The sequence below is a fragment of the Eriocheir sinensis genome, chromosome 13 (assembly GCF_024679095.1).
Source record: "Eriocheir sinensis breed Jianghai 21 chromosome 13, ASM2467909v1, whole genome shotgun sequence".
NCBI lineage: Eukaryota > Metazoa > Arthropoda > Malacostraca > Decapoda > Varunidae > Eriocheir > Eriocheir sinensis.
In genome coordinates, this window is record NC_066521.1 from 5,898,512 (window position 1) to 5,916,765 (window position 18,254).

The window sequence follows — 18,254 nt, forward strand, 5'->3', positions numbered from 1 at the left end:
AACAAAAGAATTTTCAGCACCAAATAAACATATACACACTTGTTCATTCACTAAAAAAAAAAAAAAAAAAGAAAATAAATAAGCAAATAGCGACTCTGACTGCACATTGCATCTCGTAAAATCATACTAATGACACTGAATACTGGCAGCCCTTAATATATGTACATTATTTATGTGTGGAGTTCGTCTTGCAGAAAGTGAAAATACTTGTCAATCACATTAATCCTCCTCCATCTGCTGTGACATAAAATGGCAACAATGACTAGCTTTACTCACTTCTGTACAGTAACATTACCCAGTTTATCTTGTTCTTCACTCCATGTCTGATACACTCTACCAATCACTAACTGTTCAATACCTTATTCAAATACCAAATTTGAATGGTGTGTCATTTAAGTCAATCGGTCTTCTTGACTACTGGTCATGTGCTATCAACTGGTGGTCTTAACAGGTGAATCAAACAGGTTTACTTTCATGAGCCTCCTTCCTTCAGCAACAATGAGTGGGAGACACTAGAGCCGTAGAACAGAAGAGTTTGGTCAGTTTCAACACAGGCGCCATGTTGTTACCTGAAGAACTGTGTGAAATTCATACTGATGATTGTGTTTCTTTGTGCTCAAAGTACTCTTTTGAGATCCAACCATATCTAAAGCACATAAAAAACACTATCATATCAGCATCAATGTGAATTTCAGGTAGCTCTTTTAGCAACAACATGGTGCCTGTGGTCTGGTTAGCTAACCTTTTTTTTTTATGGCTCTGTAACATACAGAAGAGAGCAGGGAGTCACTCTTCCTGTGAACAGGGTTCTAAGAATGTATACAAAGATGTAGAGCATTTTTAGGAGGGGGGAACAATTAGCATTGTTTCACATATGAGTGTGTCTGTTAACAAATCCCAACACATCATAAGGGCCATCAGTACTGTCAAAATGATATAATCAGCTGTTTGTTCATATGATTGCAGTTCCAATAAAAGTAGTAGTAGTAGTAGTAGTCAAATACATAAACACATACGCACTCGGGGGATTAGTACATATTCAAAACAAACACACAAACAAACAAATGGTACTTGCATATTCTGTCTGAAGGGGGGAGGAGGAGGCCGAGGAAGAGGAGAGAAGAGATGGAGGAGGAGGAGAAGGAAGAAGAGAAAGTAGGGAATCTGTTTTGTTGCTGGAGGTGGAAGGGGAGGAAGAAGGGGGCGGAATAGTAGAGGAGGAAAGAGAATGGACAGAAGGAACAGCAGACACGGAAGAAGAAAGAGGAAGAATAGTGGAGGATGTAGAAGAGGGAAGAGGGGAAAAGGAGGAAGTAAAAGATGATGATTGTGAAGGATGGAGAGAGGAATCAAGAGAAGAAGAGGGAGGAGGTGGTGGTGGTTGGGAATTCAGGTCAAGGTCAAGGTTTTGGAGGTCAAAACATCTGCAAACAGAGGTCAACATAGCCCTTTCCTCTTCTGTCTTCGCTGCCTCCACCACAGAGCGCAATCCTGCCACCATCCGCAAGAGTTCATCTTTGAGGGTGTTGATCTTGCGTAAAATTGACCGTTGGTGCTTCTCAATATCTTCCTCTTCCTGGTCTTCTTGCATTCCTTTCTCTTCCTTCTGCTCTCCTATCCTTGATTTTTTCATCTCTTTCTCTTTGTTTTTCTGCTTCTTTTCCTCTTTTTCATGTTCTTCTTGCTGTTTGTGTGTGGTTGGAAGGGGAGAGTGAGGGCAAAAGGCAAGAAGGGAAAAAGAGAAGATGGGAAGAAAAGGGAATAAGGGAGAGATGGGAGAGAGGAAGGAATATACATGTAACTCCTATTTTTAATGTGACTTTCTTGATAAATATTGCATGTAAAAATGTAAAAATAAACCTTTTTTCAAGTTTATCAAAACCAGTGTTACAGTGAATCAATTAGATAAATTTTCTGGTACAAATTATATAAATATAAATAAGGTAAGGATAAATGGTTATCAATATTACTGGAGAATCCACAGTAAAAACCAGTACATGCATTAACAGATCATTATAGATTAGTTAAGTGTTATTCTGAAGTTAAAAAGGAACACGTCATTAACCCTCTCACGCACCATAAGTTTCAATAAGTTTTCTTTTCAGCGCTCATTTCAAACATCAGGTCTCGCCGGTCGAGGCAGTTTTTTTTAGCGTGCCAAGAAATTTTGTTTCTCAGCAACTTTCTTCCCCAAAACCTGCATTTATCATTATACATAATATATCAATGGCTTCCTTATTTGTTGTAGTTTTTCATGAATCAATAAAGAAATAATAATAGTAATTCATAGGACCGTTTATGGACATGGAATAAAGTGCGCATGAACAATTTTGCTATTTAAGTCATGTTCCCACCTCCATAACTAAAACCTTTGTAGGTCAACTTCTCAAGGTAGATGTATTTATAATTGCAGAATTTTATCAGGATTCTTATGATTTCTTAAAATCTCCAATCGAACAATTAGCACCATGAAATATTTCCGGAAAAGTAAAAATATTGAGTAGGGGAGGAGGGAGTGGGTCCAGCAGGGACGGAAGTACGACTCCTGCCCTGTCCTCCACGCTGTCCCATTCCGTACCTTCATTTCCTTCTGAACCTAAGTTTTTTTTGCTCTCATCACTGTCTCTTGCAAAGTGGGGAATGCTTTCTGTTTCACTCTCACCATTACTTTCACTGTCTGAGTACAAGAGTGGGTAATATTCCTCAGGTTTCAGGGGCCTCCGTGCCATTACGTATTTATGTCCTTACGTAATTCACAAAATATAATTCGCTACTGCCAGTAAAGAGAATAGAATACAAATTACAGCCAATCAAATCACTGTATTGCACTATATAACACTATTCACTGTTATACGGTGGGCTGCATGGGCGCGCGGAAGCCCACAAAAAGTTTAAAGCCCACAGCAGCGAGACGTGCAGATAGACTGATTAGAGAGTGACCGGAAACTGTCTTTTGTTTTCTCAACCGCGCTCAAATCTGTGCACGTGGAGAGTGTTGCCAATTAGTTCATTTCGGAGAGGGTGAGGAAACTTACCCTCAAACAAAAAATGATGCCATTGGAGTGAATATAACTATTTAAAAATAATATTTTTATTCAAATTGATGCCAATGGCGTCACGGTGCACTTGTTCCTAAATTTTTTTACATGCCATTGGCGTCACGGTGCGCGAGAGGGTTAAAATCTAGCATGACTTCAATCCACTCAGCTATCCACTTCTTGCCACATATTTTATATATATATATATATATATATATATATATATATATATATATATATATATATATATATATATATATATATATATATATATATATATATATTGCTATAGATAGATAGATCGATAGATATATATACACATAAGTTAGGAGATAAAAATGCAAAATTAGCAATATCAGTGACAGCATTCATCAAAAGCATCATTATCAACATTAGCATCAGTTAGTAGAGGTGACATTCAATAAAAAAAATCCAGGCATATTCATGTATATCCACTCAGATAGTATAGACCTTTGGGAGTCATATACATAAAAAAAATAATTATTTGGCAGGTAAAGGTAAAGTTGGGAGCATATGCTATGGCTGTGCATGGCCTCAGTGCTCCACTCCTTCAAATTGGCCCTTGAGCCTCTGGTGGGAAGGATCCATTACAATGGGATACAGGACCAGTGTGACATCCAGGTTGCCACAGTTGACATTCCCCAGGTTTCCCCAGGTACCCATTTATCAACAAGACTGAAAGGGAGCTGGGTAAGCTTCACACTGACTGTCCAGGCCGGGATCCGAACCCAGGCCCGCAGATTCATAGCTAAGCATGTTAACCACTGTACTATGGAGGTGCAGATAATAATTATATAGAATATAGAGCAAAACATTAGTATAAATTGACATACCCACAAATTTCTAGCCAAATCCTCATAAAACTGAAAATCCATATAATTAGAGAATCCATATTAATCCACTCAGAAATCAAACACTGGTTAGTAAAAGGAGCTGATGAATGTAATACTACGATACAGCAACAGATACGCATTAATCCACAAAAATCCTGGCAAATCCACCTCCATCTGCTTCTGCAGGTTGGCGAGGAACTTCATTTCGTCCCTGAGTGCTCCGATGATGCCCAGAAGGCCTTGGTGCTTCTCAGCTAACGTAATTTTCTGCCCCTCCACTAATGGGGTTCCGGAATTACCATCGTTGGACAGCTGGCTTAGTTTTTCTTTCAGTTTTCCGAGTCGATACAAAACAGATTCTTGATGGCGGAGGAGATCACCTTCGCCGCGGCAGCCACCCCCCTCCCCCTCCTGCCACAAACCATTCTCTCAGTTAGTCAATCAGTCACTTAGCTGGATTGTGAGTCAGTGGTTTCATCTGGTTGGTTGGTGAGTCAGTGGTTTCAGTTGGTTGGTTCGCGAGTCAGTGGTTTCAGTTGGTTGGTTCGCGAGTCAGTGGTTTGTCAGTTGGTTGGTTGGTGAGTCATGATTTCAGTTGGTTGGTTGGTGAGTCAGTGGTTTGTCAGTTGGTTGGTTGGTGAGTCATGATTTCAGTTGGTTGGTTGGTGTCAGTGGTTTGTCAGTTGGTTGGTTGGTGAGTCATGATTTCAGTTGGTTGGTTGGTGAGTCAGTGGTTTCAGTTGGTTGGTTGGTGAGTCATGATTTCAGTTGGTTGGTTGGTGAGTCATGATTTCAGTTGGTTGGTTGGTGAGTCATGATTTCAGTTGGTTGGTTGGTGAGTCAGTGGTTTCAATTGGTTGGTTGGTGAGTCAGTGGTTTCAATTGGTTGGTTGGTGAGTCAGTGGTTTCAATTGGTTGGTTGGTGAGTCAGTGGTTTCAGTTGGTTGGTTGGTGAGTCAATGGTTTGTCATTTTTTTTTTTTTTTTTTAAATAAAGGAGACAGCTCATGGGCACAAAAAAAGAAAGAAAACAATAATAATAAAAAAAAGCCCGCTACTCTCTGCTCCCAAAAAAGAATCAAAAGAGGTGGCCGAAAGAAAGGTCAATTTCGGGAGGAGGGGTGTCCTGACACCCTCCTTTTGAAAGAGTTCAAGTCGTAGGCAGGAGGAAATACAGATGAAGGAAGATTGTTCCAGAGTTTACCAGCGTGAGGGATGAAAGAGTGAAGATGTTGGTTAACTCTTGCATAAGGGGTTTGGATAGTATAGGGATGAGCATGAGTAGAAAGTCGTGTGCAGCGGGGCCGCGGGAGTGGGGGAGGCATGCAGTTAGCAAGTTCAGAAGAGCAGTCAGCGTGGAAATATTGATAGAAGATAGAGAGGCAACATCGTGGCGGAATTTAAGAGGTAGAAGACTATCAGTAGGAGGAGGAGAGCTGATGAGACGAAGAGCCTTAGACTCCACTCTGTCCAGAAGAGCTGTGTGAGTGGAGCCTCCCCACACGTGAGATGCATACTCCATATGAGGGCGGACAAGGCCCCTGTATATGGATAGCAACTGCGCGGGGGAGAAGAACTGGCGGAGACGATACAGAACGCCCAACCTCGAGGAAGCTGATTTAGCGAGAGAGGAGATATGAAGTTTCCAATTGAGATTTTGAGTTAAGGATAGACCGAGGATGTTTAGTGTTGAAGACGGTGACAGCTGAGTGTTGTCGAAGAATAGGGGATAGGTGTTTGGAAGACTGTGTCGAGTTGATAGGTGGAGAAATTGGAGAAATTGATTTTTTGAGGCATTGAAGGACACAAGGTTCCTTCTGCCCCAGTTGGAAATGATAGCAAGGTCTGAGGTTAAGCGTTCTGCAGCCTCCAGTCTGGAGTCGTGTACTTCCTGTTGTGATGGTCTTCTATTGAAAGAAGTTGAATAATGCAGAGTGGAGTCATCGGCGTATGAGTGGACAGGACAGTTTGTTATGGAAAGATCATTGATGAATAACAGGAAGAGAGTGGGTGATAGGACAGAGCCCTGTGGAATGCCACTGTTGATAGGTTTAGGGGAAGAACAGTGACCGTCTACCACCACAGAGATAGAACGGCCGGAAAGGAAACTGAAGATAAAGGAACAGAGAGGATAGAATCCAAAAGAGGGCAGTTTAGAAAGCAAAGACTGGTGCCAGACTCTACCGAAGGCTTTCAATATGTCTAGCGCAACAGAGAAAGTTTCACCGAAACGGCTAAGAGAGGATGACCAAGAGTCAGTTAAGAGAGCAAGAAGATCGCCAGTAGAACGCCCCTTGCGGAATCCATACTGGCGATCAGATAGAAGGTTAGAAGTGGAAAGGTGCTTTTGAATCTTCCGGTTAAGGATTGATTCAAAAGCTTTAGATAGACAGGAAAGTAAAGCTATAGGGCGGTAGTTTGAGGGATTGGAACGGTCACCCTTCTTAGGCACAGGCTGTACAAAGGCATACTTCCAGCAGGAAGGAAAGATAGATGTTGATAGGCAGAGACGAAAGAGTTTGACCAGGCAGGGTGTCAGCACAGAAGCACAGTTTTTAAGGACAATAGGAGGCACTCCATCAGGTCCATAAGCCTTCTGAGAGTTGAGGCCAGAGAGGGCATAGAAAACATCATTTGGAAGAATCTTAATAACAGGCATAAAGGAGTCAGAGGGGGGATGAGTAGGAGGAATATGCCCAGAATCGTCCAGGGTGGAGTTCTTACAGAAAGTTTGAGCGAAGAGTTCAGCTTTAGAGACAGATGAGACGGCAGTGCTGCCGTCAGGGTTAAGGAGAGGAGGGAAAGAGGAAGAAGTGAAATTGGAGGAGATATTTTTGGCTAGATGCCAGAAGTCACGGGAAGAATTAGAAGAAGCTAGGTGTTGACATTTTCTATTAGTGAAAGAAGTTTTGGTAGGTCGGAGAATAGATTTGGCACGATTCTGGGCTGATATGTAAAGATCAAAGTAAGCGGGAATTCGAAGGCTCTGGAACCTTTTGTGAGCTGCCTCTCTATCTTTAATAGCATGAGAACAAGCATGATTAAACCAAGGCTTTTGAGCATGAGGAGTAGAGAAAGTACATGGAATGTATGCCTCCATTCCAGAGACAATCACCTCTGTGATGCGCTGAGCACACACAGAGGGGTCTCTCTCCTGGAAGAAGTAATCATTCCACGGGAAATCGAAAAAGTACATCCTCAGGTCGTCCCACCGAGCTGAAGCAAAATGCCAGAAGCATCGCCTCTTCGGTGGATCCAGAGGATGTACAGGAGCGATAGGACAGGATACAGAAATAAGGTTATGATCGGAGGAGCCCAAAGGAGAGAACAGTTTGACAGAGTAAGCAGAAGGATTAGAGGTAAGGAAGAGGTCTAGAATGTTGGGCCTGTCTCCAAGACGGTCAGGAATACGAGTAGGGTGCTGAACCAACTGCTCTAGGTCGTTGAGGAGAGCAAAGTTGTAGGCTTGTTCACGAGGCTGGTCAGTGAAAGAGGATGAAAGCCAAAGCTGGTGGTGAACATTGAAATCTCCCAAGATGGAGATTTCAGCGAAGGGAGAGTGAGTCAAGATGTGCTCCACTTTAGAGTTCAAATAGTCAAAGAATTTTACATAGTTAGTAGAGTTAGGCGAGAGATAAACAGCACAGATGTATTTAGTAATAGAATGACAATGAAGTCTTAGCCAGATGGTGGAAAATTCATAAGAGTCAAGGTCGGTTGGTGAGTCATGATTTCAGTTGGTTGGTTGGTGAGTCAGTGGTTTCAGTTGGTTGGTGAGTCAGTGGTTTCAGTTGGTTGGTGAGTCAGTGGCTTCAGTCTGTTGGTTGGTTGGGAGTCAGTGGCTTCAGTTTATTGGTTGGTTGGTGAGTCAGTGGCTTCAGTTTGTTGGTGAGTCAGTGGCTTCAGTTTGTTGGTTGGTTGGTGAGTCAGTGGCTTCAGTTTGTTGGTTGGTTGGTGAGTCAGTGGCTTCAGTTTGTTGGTTGGTTGGGAGTCAGTGGCTTCAGTTTGTTGGTTGGTTGGGAGTCAGTGGCTTCAGTTTGTTGGTTGGTTGGTGAGTCAGTGGCTTCAGTTTGTTGGTTGGTTGGTGAGTCAGTGGCTTCAGTTTGTTGGTGAGTCAGTGGCTTCAGTTTGTTGGTTGGTTGGTGAGTCAGTGGCTTCAGTTTGTTGGTTGGTTGGTGAGTCAGTGGCTTCAGTTTGTTGGTTGGTTGGTGAGTCAGTGGCTTCAGTTTGTTGGTTGGTTGGTGAGTCAGTGGCTTCAGTTTGTTGGTTGGTTGGTGAGTCAGTGGCTTCAGTTTGTTGTTGGTTTGTGAGTCTGTGGCTTCATTCTGTTGGTTGGTTGGGAGTCAGTGGCTTCAGTCTGTTGGTTGGTTGGGAGTCAGTGGCTTCAGTTTGTTGGATGGTGAGTCAGTGGCTTCAGTCTGTTGGTTGGTTGGGAGTCAGTGGCTTCAGTTTGTTGGATGGTGAGTCAGTGGCTTCAGTTTGTTGGATGGTGAGTCAGTGGCTTCAGTTTGTTGGATGGTGAGTCAGTGGCTTCAGTTTGTTGGATGGTGAGTCAGTGGCTTCAGTTTGTTGGTTGGTTGGTGAGTCAGTGGCTTCAGTTTGTTGGTTGGTTGGTGAGTCAGTGGCTTCAGTTTGTTGGTTGGTTGGTGAGTCAGTGGCTTCAGTTTGTTGGTTGGTTGGGAGTCAGTGGCTTCAGTTTGTTGGTTGGTTGGTGAGTCAGTGGCTTCAGTTTGTTGGTTGGTTGGTGAGTCAGTGGCTTCAGTTTGTTGGTTGGTTGGTGAGTCAGTGGCTTCAGTTTGTTGGTTGGTTGGTGAGTCAGTGGCTTCAGTTTGTTGGTGAGTCAGTGGCTTCAGTTTGTTGGTTGGTTGGTGAGTCAGTGGCTTCAGTTTGTTGGTTGGTTGGTGAGTCAGTGGCTTCAGTTTGTTGGTTGGTTGGTGAGTCAGTGGCTTCAGTTTGTTGGTTGGTTGGTGAGTCAGTGGCTTCAGTTTGTTGGTTGGTTGGTGAGTCAGTGGCTTCAGTTTGTTGGTGAGTCAGTGGCTTCAGTTTGTTGGTTGGTTGGTGAGTCAGTGGCTTCAGTTTGTTGGTTGGTTGGTGAGTCAGTGGCTTCAGTTTGTTGGTTGGTTGGTGAGTCAGTGGCTTCAGTTTGTTGGTTGGTTGGTGAGTCAGTGGCTTCAGTTTGTTGGTTGGTTGGTGAGTCAGTGGCTTCAGTTTGTTGGTTGGTTGGTGAGTCAGTGGCTTCAGTTTGTTGGTTGGTTGGTGAGTCAGTGGCTTCAGTTTGTTGGTTGGTTGGTGAGTCAGTGGCTTCAGTTTGTTGGATGGTGAGTCAGTGGCTTCAGTTTGTTGGATGGTGAGTCAGTGGCTTCAGTCTGTTGGTTGGTTGGGAGTCAGTGGCTTCAGTCTGTTGGTTGGTTGGGAGTCAGTGGCTTCAGTCTGTTGGTTGGTTGGGAGTCAGTGGCTTCAGTCTGTTGGTTGGTTGGTGAGTCAGTGGCTTCAGTTTGTTGGATGGTGAGTCAGTGGCTTCAGTTGGTTGGTTGGTGAGTCAGTGGTTTCAGTAAGTCTGCTGGTTGGTGAGTCAGTGGTTTCAGTCAGTTGGTTGGTTGGTGAGTCAGTGGTTTCAGTCAGTTGGTTGGTTGGTGAGTCAGTGGTTTCAGTAAGTTGGTTGGTTGGTGAGTCAGTGGCTTCAGTTGGTTGGTTGGTGAGTCAGTGGCTTCAGTCTGTTGGTTGGTTGGTGAGTCAGTGGCTTCAGTTGGTTGGTTGGTGAGTCAGTGGTTTCAGTAAGTTGGTTGGTTGGTGAGTCAGCAGTTTCAGTAAGTTGGTTGGTTGGTGAGTCAGTGGTTTCAGTAAGTTGGTTGGTTGGTGAGTCAGTGGTTTCAGTAAGTCGGCTGGTTGGTGAGTCAGTGGTTTCAGTTGGTTAGTTGGTTGGTGACTCAGGGGTTTCAGTAGACTGGTTGATTGATTGAGGAGTCTGGTTTCAGTTAGTTAGTTGGTAAGTCAGTGAGGTGTTTGGTTGGATGGTTGTCAATATATTACCATTGGGTTAGTCCATTTGTTGGTCAATCAGTCAGTCAGTCAGTCAGTCAATCACTATTCCACAAGTGACTGACAAGTGATTGACTGGCTCGGTTTTTACATAATACTTGCATAGATTTCATTATGATAAATTTGAAAAGAAGGAATACTATGGAAAAATACTGTATGAGGGAAAAAATTTCAGGGAGAAGTACAACTACTAATCTTAATGATAGCAATAATAGTATGTGCAGGGAAATTTAACTAAATATACTTCAGTTCTACCTCTACACACACACACACACACACACGCACAGAATGGAGAACAGTGATGAGTGGAGTGCCACAGGGCTCGGTGTTGGCACCAATAATGTTTTTAAGAAACATAAATAATATGCTGGAAAAAATGACAAGTTATACGAGGGTTTCTGCAGATGATGCCAAGCTCAGGGGAAGGATAAAGGAAAGAGAAGATTGTGAGAGGCTTCATAATGACAAATGAAATACATGACTGGAGTAGGCAGTAGGAGATGGAATTCAACACAAAGAAATGTCATATAATGAGAATGGGAAAAAGTAAGAACATACCCACAGCAACATATGAGATAGGTGAGATGGATATAGATGCAGTAGGCACTGAAAGGGACCTTGGAGTGATTGTTCAAGATACACTGACCCCTGATAAGCACATAAATAAAATATATGGACACACATATAGTCTGTTGCAAAACATTAGAATGGCATTCCATTATATGAATAAGGATATGATGAAAAAATCATAATGGCAATGATAAGACCAAGACTAGAGTATGCAGCATTAGTTTGGTCCCCACAGGAAAAAGACGTAAGGAAGCTGGAAAGGATACAGGGGATAGCGATCATAATGGTAACAGAGTTGTCGAGTCTGCCATATGAGAACAGATTGGAAGAAAAATCTGATGACACTTGAGGAGAGGAGACGAAGAAGAGATTTTAAAGCTTTGTATAAATTTACTAGTGGATTGGACAAATTGCATAGAAGTGACCCGATTGTGATAGAGTCAAGGGGGGAGGGGGGTGCTGAAAGGACACAGTAATAAGCTGAAGAAGGGAACATGTCTGAAGGATAAAAGGAAGTACAGTTTCCCATACAGAAGTGTAGATGAGTGGAATGGTCTAAAGGAGGAGATTATGGAGGCAGGGAGTGTCCATCAAATGAAGGAGAGGTAGGACAAATACAGACAAAGAGACAGGACTATCTGAGTTTAGCTCAGGCCCTGAAAACCACAAACAGATAAATACACCCACAGAGCTCTGTAGTGTAGTGGTTAACATGCTCGGCTCACAAATGAGAGGTCTTGGGTTTGATTCTAGGGCAGAGGGGAGATAGATGGGCAATCTCCTTTATCTGTGCCCCCTGTCCACCCAGCAGTAATTGGGTAATATTGGGTTTCTGTCAGGGGTTGTGTCTTGCCTCCCAGACGTACAGTCGCGATATAAAGTGATGTCGTCGTGTACGTTTATTTTCGATCACGCAAGTATCGTTATATATTTTTAAGAGTACCATTATTTTCCTGTATCTTCGTCATAACTTAACTAAATATATTTTACAAGCTAGAAAAAAAATAGAAAAAAAATATTCAATGATCTCTTACGAAGAGTTGTTGAAATATTTTGACACAAAGTGTTTTCGTTCACCAGGGAACAAGTCAAATGAAGTCCAAATATCAACATATTACTCAAACAGAAAGTAAAATTATCTTTTCATGATGATTGTTGACAACAATAAATCTAACATATGCACAATATATGGGACATGCATAATTAGTCGATATCCTAAACTAGGATGGTGTAATTTTTTAATTTATACTCTTGTTTGATGATGACGTCATCGCCTGCGCACCATACCTATTATTCATCCCCGACTCACTCTTTGCCTTTCGTGGTCAACATAACGACAACAAAAGCTTTCTGTGGACTTCTAATGCATGATAGTGATCAAGGGAAGATGCCCACAGCCCATAACTACCGTGGGATAGTCGGAGATGGAAAAATAAGAATAAATAGCTTCAGAATAGTCGTGTTTTGTAACTCCAAGCTCACTCTTTGCCACCGATCGCAAGCATCATAACGATGACAAAAGCTCCATGTAGACTTCTAATGCTTGGAGGTGATCAATGGAACATGTCCACAGCTTATAAGTGCCATTGAACTGCAGATGGTGAGAGAGCAAGCCTGGTCTCTCTCTCTCACTCTCTCTCTCTCTCTCATACACCCTCGTTTTCCCAGGTCAAAATAACAAGTATAAATGCTTCCTGTGGACTTCTAATGCATGGAGGTGATCAGTGGAAGATAATCATAGCTTATAAGTATTGTGGAATAATTGAGGAAGGTGGGGAAATAAGAATATATGGCTTTGATATGGAGGTGGTGGTCGTGGTTGCGGGCAAGTAATCGCAGCGTTGCCAAACATTAGGCTATGGTCAAGTGTTCGTAGAGGCGTCCGGAATTCTGATAGTTCAAATATGGCAACCCTATCTATGAAGGCATTCTTCATTCATCATCGTTACTGAGCAATGTCACTGATTGCTTAATAAGAACTAGAGTAAGATTTCTAGACAACAATTATTCAATATATTGCTGTGGGTCAGCTCAAGCACATGAACTCGGTCGATCGTCTCCGATCAGAATCACAGACGACTCATCTCAGTCATCTGTCATTCGAAACAGTTGTGCTTGGTAGCTATTCAAGGGTGAGTTGCTTTTTTCTCTTAGAGTCATAGAAACTACGGGTAACCATCTAAGCATCTTTATTTAGTCACTCATTGAGCTTTACCGGGAGTGGTGAATGGTTATATGGTGCTATATATTTCAGTGTCCATGCTTATGATAAGAAGCAATCATAGTGAATAAAAAGTGTTTAATGTGAAACCTTATTATTTGATCGTTTCTTAATCAATAAAATGCAAAGTAATGCCAGTAACTGTCCATTCGCTTTGTGTCATACTGTGCGGGTGTATCGCAACTGCAGTAATAACTCCAGAAGACAGTTCATGGAATGACCCAGAAAAAAAAAAATATATATATATATATATATATATATATATATATATATATATATATATATATATATATATATATATATATAATGTATATATATAATGTATATATATATATATATATATATATATATATATATATATATATATATATATATATATATATATATATATATATATATATCGCCTAAGTCTGAACAACGTATAACAACTGTTTTGCAAAGATAAGCGCACGACGTGAGCTAAATCTTTTCAAGGTTGTCTTCAGTGCTGGAGACAACATATGACACTCGCAGTCGCATTTTTTAAAACAAATGAATGATTAATTGTAACTCAGGTACTACTACGTTATTTTACCGTGTTTTACATCACAACGTATTATAGATTATCATTAAAAGGGAACATTATAACATAAACAATAAATACACATCACTTCCGTTACCTTCAAATGCTCCCGTACGAAACATTCTGAGAGCGGCGATATCACTTCATATCGCGAATATACATGGGTGTGATATGAGGTTCCAGCCATACTTTATGATCAAGCTTATTGGGAGGCTACTGGCTGGCAACTATAAGTCCAGTGCATGATCAGACAATGATGAATGACACACACACACACACACACACACACACACACACACACACACACACAAACTGAAATGTTGGACAAATATAGATTGGGAGACAAGACTATCCAAGCTTGAGCTCAAGCCCTGTATGCTGCAAATAGGTAAATACACACACAAACAAACACACACACACACACACAGTGGACAGGGAAAACCTAGTGGTACGTGACAGAAGTGTAACAAGAAGCAATGGTAAGAAACTGAAGAAGAGCGACTGTAGGAGAAACATCAAGAAATACAGTTTTCCATACCGAAGCATAACAACATGAAACGGACTTGACGTGGAGACTGTGTGTGCAAAAAACGATTCATGAATTTAAAGCCAAACTGGATATAAGCGTTATGGAGATGGGACAGCACGAGCCTAGTACAGCTCTTTTCCTGTATTTCACAACTAGGTAAATACACACACACACACACACACACACACACACACACACACACACACTGCAAAGAGCTGCAACTAAACTGACACCATGCTTAGCAAAGCTGTTGTATAAAGAAACAGGATATTTTGAAAATGACAAAGTTGAAAGACAGAAGAGAAAGTGATTAGACTAAAAGAGGTGAACAGGGAGAATCTTCTGACAAGATATTGGAACAACAAGACGTCACTAATACAAGTGAAATAAGACTAGCTATGGTAATAATGTCAACATAATTAGCTTTCCAGGGAAAGAATATCCATGACTTTAAAACTAAGGTGGATAAGATTAGGCTTGGAGACAGGATAACATGAGACTAATCCTATATGCTATGACTAGGTAAATTCACACACATATACATAAAACACCTGGACTGAGATGTACAGGTGAAGCTCATTAAGAAAATCCACATGACCCTCCAAGGATGCTGCCACCTGGAGAAAACACTTTGTCTTAATTCTCCTTCTCATCTCTACTACAAAATGAAAGGTAGAATAAAAATACTGGCACACACACACACACACACACACACACAGAGAGAGAGAGAGAGAGAGAGAGAGAGAGAGAGAGAGGACACAACAATACACACGAACAAACACACATACAGAGAGAGAGAGAGAGAGAGAGAGAGAGAGAGAGAGAGAGAGAGAGAGAGAGAGAGAGAGAGAGAGAACCAAGGAAAAGCTTTCGTCACAGCCAGCAAGTAAAATAAGTATATTGTTAATTAATGTAATTGAATAAATAAATAATTGCAAGCAATGAATTCAAATGTAATAGACACAGAAATAAACGAGCAATAACATAGGTAAATAGTTAGGAGAACAGATAAAAGAAATGAGCAATATAAGCTTTACAACAAGCACAAGGAAAGAAATGAAAATCAGACATGTATAGAGCAATACATAGTCTGTAAATTCACGCGTATATTTAAAATTTCCTGCTTTCAGACTCCCGACAACTGTCAGTTTTCATGCTATAATTACCTGCCTTCTGGATTTAACTTGATTTCTGAGGGGAAATACATTTTCCTGCTTGCATGTACTTGGAATAATACTGGACTACCCAGTTACAGCCAATTTTTGTTTCTTTAGTAGTAGTAATGGGATAGTGTGTGAACCAAAAGCTAAACTCTTTTCTTTCTCTTGACATCTTTTATTGAAGTTTATCTAGGCATCATAGAAGTTAGAACTGGCTCGCCCTGGCTCCTCACCTCCATGGCTTGATGCTGTAACTCCCTAGACCACCATATTTAACAAGCTAAATAACGACATAAAAAGAAATAGACGAGAATTAAAAACAATGGAGAAATGAAAAAAATATAAGATAAGAATACCAACAAATGCAACAACAATCAGTCCCACCAGAGCAAATAAACCTAACCTTATTTGGCGATGAGATGGCAGCAGCTCCCAGGGTGGGGGGAGCAGCACCAGTGGCAGTGGTTCGGGTGGACTGGAGATGGTCTAGTTTTTCCTTCAGGGTTTGAAGACGTGCCAGAACAGCCTCTTGCCGAGCCTCAAGAGCTGTTGCCTCAGGATAACTCTGGCGCATGGAGGAGGGTTAAGTATATTTAGTTTGATATCTTGTACTATCTCTCTAGCCATCTCCACTATTTTTTTATAATGGACCGTATTGGCTATATGGGCAGCGCCACCCGTGGCCACTCAGTGAACTGTCAAAGCAGTACTTTTCATAGAACTCAAGTTATGTATTAGAGTGCATCCGAGGCTGCCTCCAGGATACAAGGCCTTGGTGCCGCCACCACTCCAAGCCAACGACTGCACACTTTACTCCTACCCGATTTCCTGACTACTATTTGACATGGAAAAAAAAAAAAATTGGGTATGAGTGAAGTGTGTGCAATCATCGGCTTGGGGCAACGGTGGTATCATGGCTGTGTATCCCTGAGACAGCCTCAGACCCACTCTAGTCTATAACTTGAACTCTATGGAAAATTCAACTTGGAGTTGAGTGGCCACATGTGACACTGCCTGTGTAGCCAATATGGTCCATTAAGGACACTCCACATAGGGCCACTTTCACAGTTCACCATGATGGGTTAGTAAACCTCCAAGCCAATACCAAAGGCTTCGAAAATTCCTTGTGTAATGTTTTGCATTCATATTTAAGTTAAGAAATGAGGAAGCCATACAGGAAACCTGTTGTGTATCTGGTGTTGCATTGAAAACCTAACCATTATGGAGTGTAAAAGATTGAAGTTTTGTTTGGGCAATTACAAAGCCACTGGGTTGGCCTGTGAAATTGGATCTTAACCCTTAAAGCACGGATGTCGACAATAGTCGACAGCTGGCAATTTTTGACCTAGCGTGCCGTCAAATTTAGTATTTTTGTGGTGAAGTAGGGTAAACATGTCGTTTTCTTTGAAACAATACCCAACCAAGCTCCCTTGACTAATAATTGATCAGTGTATGCCTTGTGTTAGCTGGACATCCCATCTCTTCCCACCTTCCAGTGAATTTCATCTACAAGATGGGGGCCTTTCGACTTCAACACCCATCAAGGGCATCAAGAAGGCCTGATACTTAATTTTTGGGGAGTTTGTTTCACATAAACTGTATAAAAGTTATGTTTTTTTATTATTAAATCATAGAAGGGAAGTCCACTAGGGGTGGAAAACTGTCTATAAAAATGTGCTTTCAGTGATCCTACTTTAATATTCTGTACTTGCTCTCCCAATGGTCATATAGTATTCAACTTGACGTCGAAGGACAGTTAACTGTATATACTTTACAATGATACTTCATTCAGTCACGCAAGTTAAGTAGGAGTGAAGGTATGAAAGGTTGAAGTGAGGTATTTTTTTGCCTGAATATGCCCACGTGGGAGGACAGGCACGGCAAAACAAGCCCATACTTTAAGGGTTAATCTCTCTCCCTCTTGTACATAGCTGCCTACCTTACATGGTCCAAGACTTGTGTATAGGGTTGCCACCTTGAGGTCAGAAAAATATGAAACATCTCACTCTCCAATACGGAACGAATCTGTGTATTTTAAGGGACTGGTGGCAAATCTAAAATTTCTGTAACCTGCCCGGACTTGACAGCTGCTGCCCATTGCTGGTAGAGGCAGGAGAAAGGTGGGAGAGACGTTACATCACATACTCTACACGTATTTCAGGACATCCTTTGACAAACACAATTTTACAGACTGGTTTTGTGATTGATTGAAAAATGACATCACTACAGTTTTATAGTGCTAAATTTTAACTGCTTGTACATTCTGACAGCCAAATACGGAGCAACTGGCATTCCGAGTTGATTCAAAATGGAACACAACACCTCACTCTATAATAGAAGAATAGGTGGTAACCCTATCTGTCACTACTCCACCTCTATCCCTGCCTGCCTGACAGCCACTGCCTGCTGCTGGTGGAAGAAGGAGGCAGGGGGAGAGAAGTTACGTCGCTTACTTAACACATATTTTAGGACATCCCATGAGAAATACATAACTTTATGGACAGTTTTTCTGATTTTTTAAATTTAAAATTTCATATATCAAAAAAATGAATTTATCTGCTTGACCTTTCAGACAGTCAAATACAGAACAAATGGCGTTCCGTATTGGTTCAAAACGGAATGCATCATTTCATTCTCCAATATGGAACGATTCCATATTTTACTATTTTTTTTTCTACATCTTCGCCTGTGGCGCTGGTAAGCTTGTTTTTGGAGGGGCCTGATGGTATGGCCCAGCCCGTTGTGGCGCAAGCCAGTGTTAATAGTGGCGCCATCTTGCAGTGGCTCATGCTACCCTCCCGGAGCTCATCTTTAATCCTAGAATCTAGAGTCCGGGTTGATAGGTGATCTTCTGGACAGCATGTGGATAGTTTTAAGCCACTCAGCGGCGGCCGAAAAATCCCAGCTTGGTGGCACCGGGCGGGGACTGAACTCGCGTCGTCCTGAACGCGTAGTCGTCACGCTGTCGACTCAAGCCACCGCCTCCACTTTAAATCTCTCTCTCTCTCTCGTACCCAACCGCTTACCTTACATGGTCCGTGACCTCTGTAACAGGAGGCCCCCAACTCAACACCGCCTAAACCATTCAACACGGGCGCCTTGTACATGGTAGTGGGCAGCTCCACCACCACCGGGACGTCCACCAGCCTGGGGGACCGGTACATCCTTAGCAGGTTCAGTAAAGATGGCTAAAAATAGGTAACAAGATGGTTTTGCCGCTTTCTCCCAGCGCCAGTTCCCTCCGCGTGGCACTCCGTCCGGCTCTCGGTGTTATTGTTGATA

At 42.0% G+C, this 18,254-nt stretch overlaps 1 protein-coding gene across 4 annotated transcripts in view; it reads right to left on the reverse strand.

Annotated features, from left to right (window-relative positions):
- Positions 1 to 18,254, reverse strand: part of LOC126997916 (aminoacyl tRNA synthase complex-interacting multifunctional protein 2-like) — a 37,364-nt gene extending 19,110 nt beyond the window's left edge. For 2 of the 4 annotated variants that reach the window (XR_007752469.1, XM_050859137.1), the window contains exons 1-5: positions 17,999 to 18,254; positions 15,376 to 15,537; positions 14,364 to 14,429; positions 4,061 to 4,303; positions 1,076 to 1,684 (exon numbers count right to left, since the gene is read on the reverse strand). Coding sequence is in view for 3 of the 4 variants with exons in the window: in XM_050859137.1 (XP_050715094.1) it covers positions 1,076 to 1,684; positions 4,061 to 4,303; positions 14,364 to 14,429; positions 15,376 to 15,537; positions 17,999 to 18,136 (1,218 nt within the window). In the remaining variant the exon portion in view is untranslated. The remainder of the gene's footprint in view (positions 1 to 1,075; positions 1,685 to 4,060; positions 4,304 to 14,363; positions 14,430 to 15,375; positions 15,538 to 17,998) is intronic. The other 2 variants (XM_050859138.1, XM_050859139.1) reach the window with 2 other exon arrangements.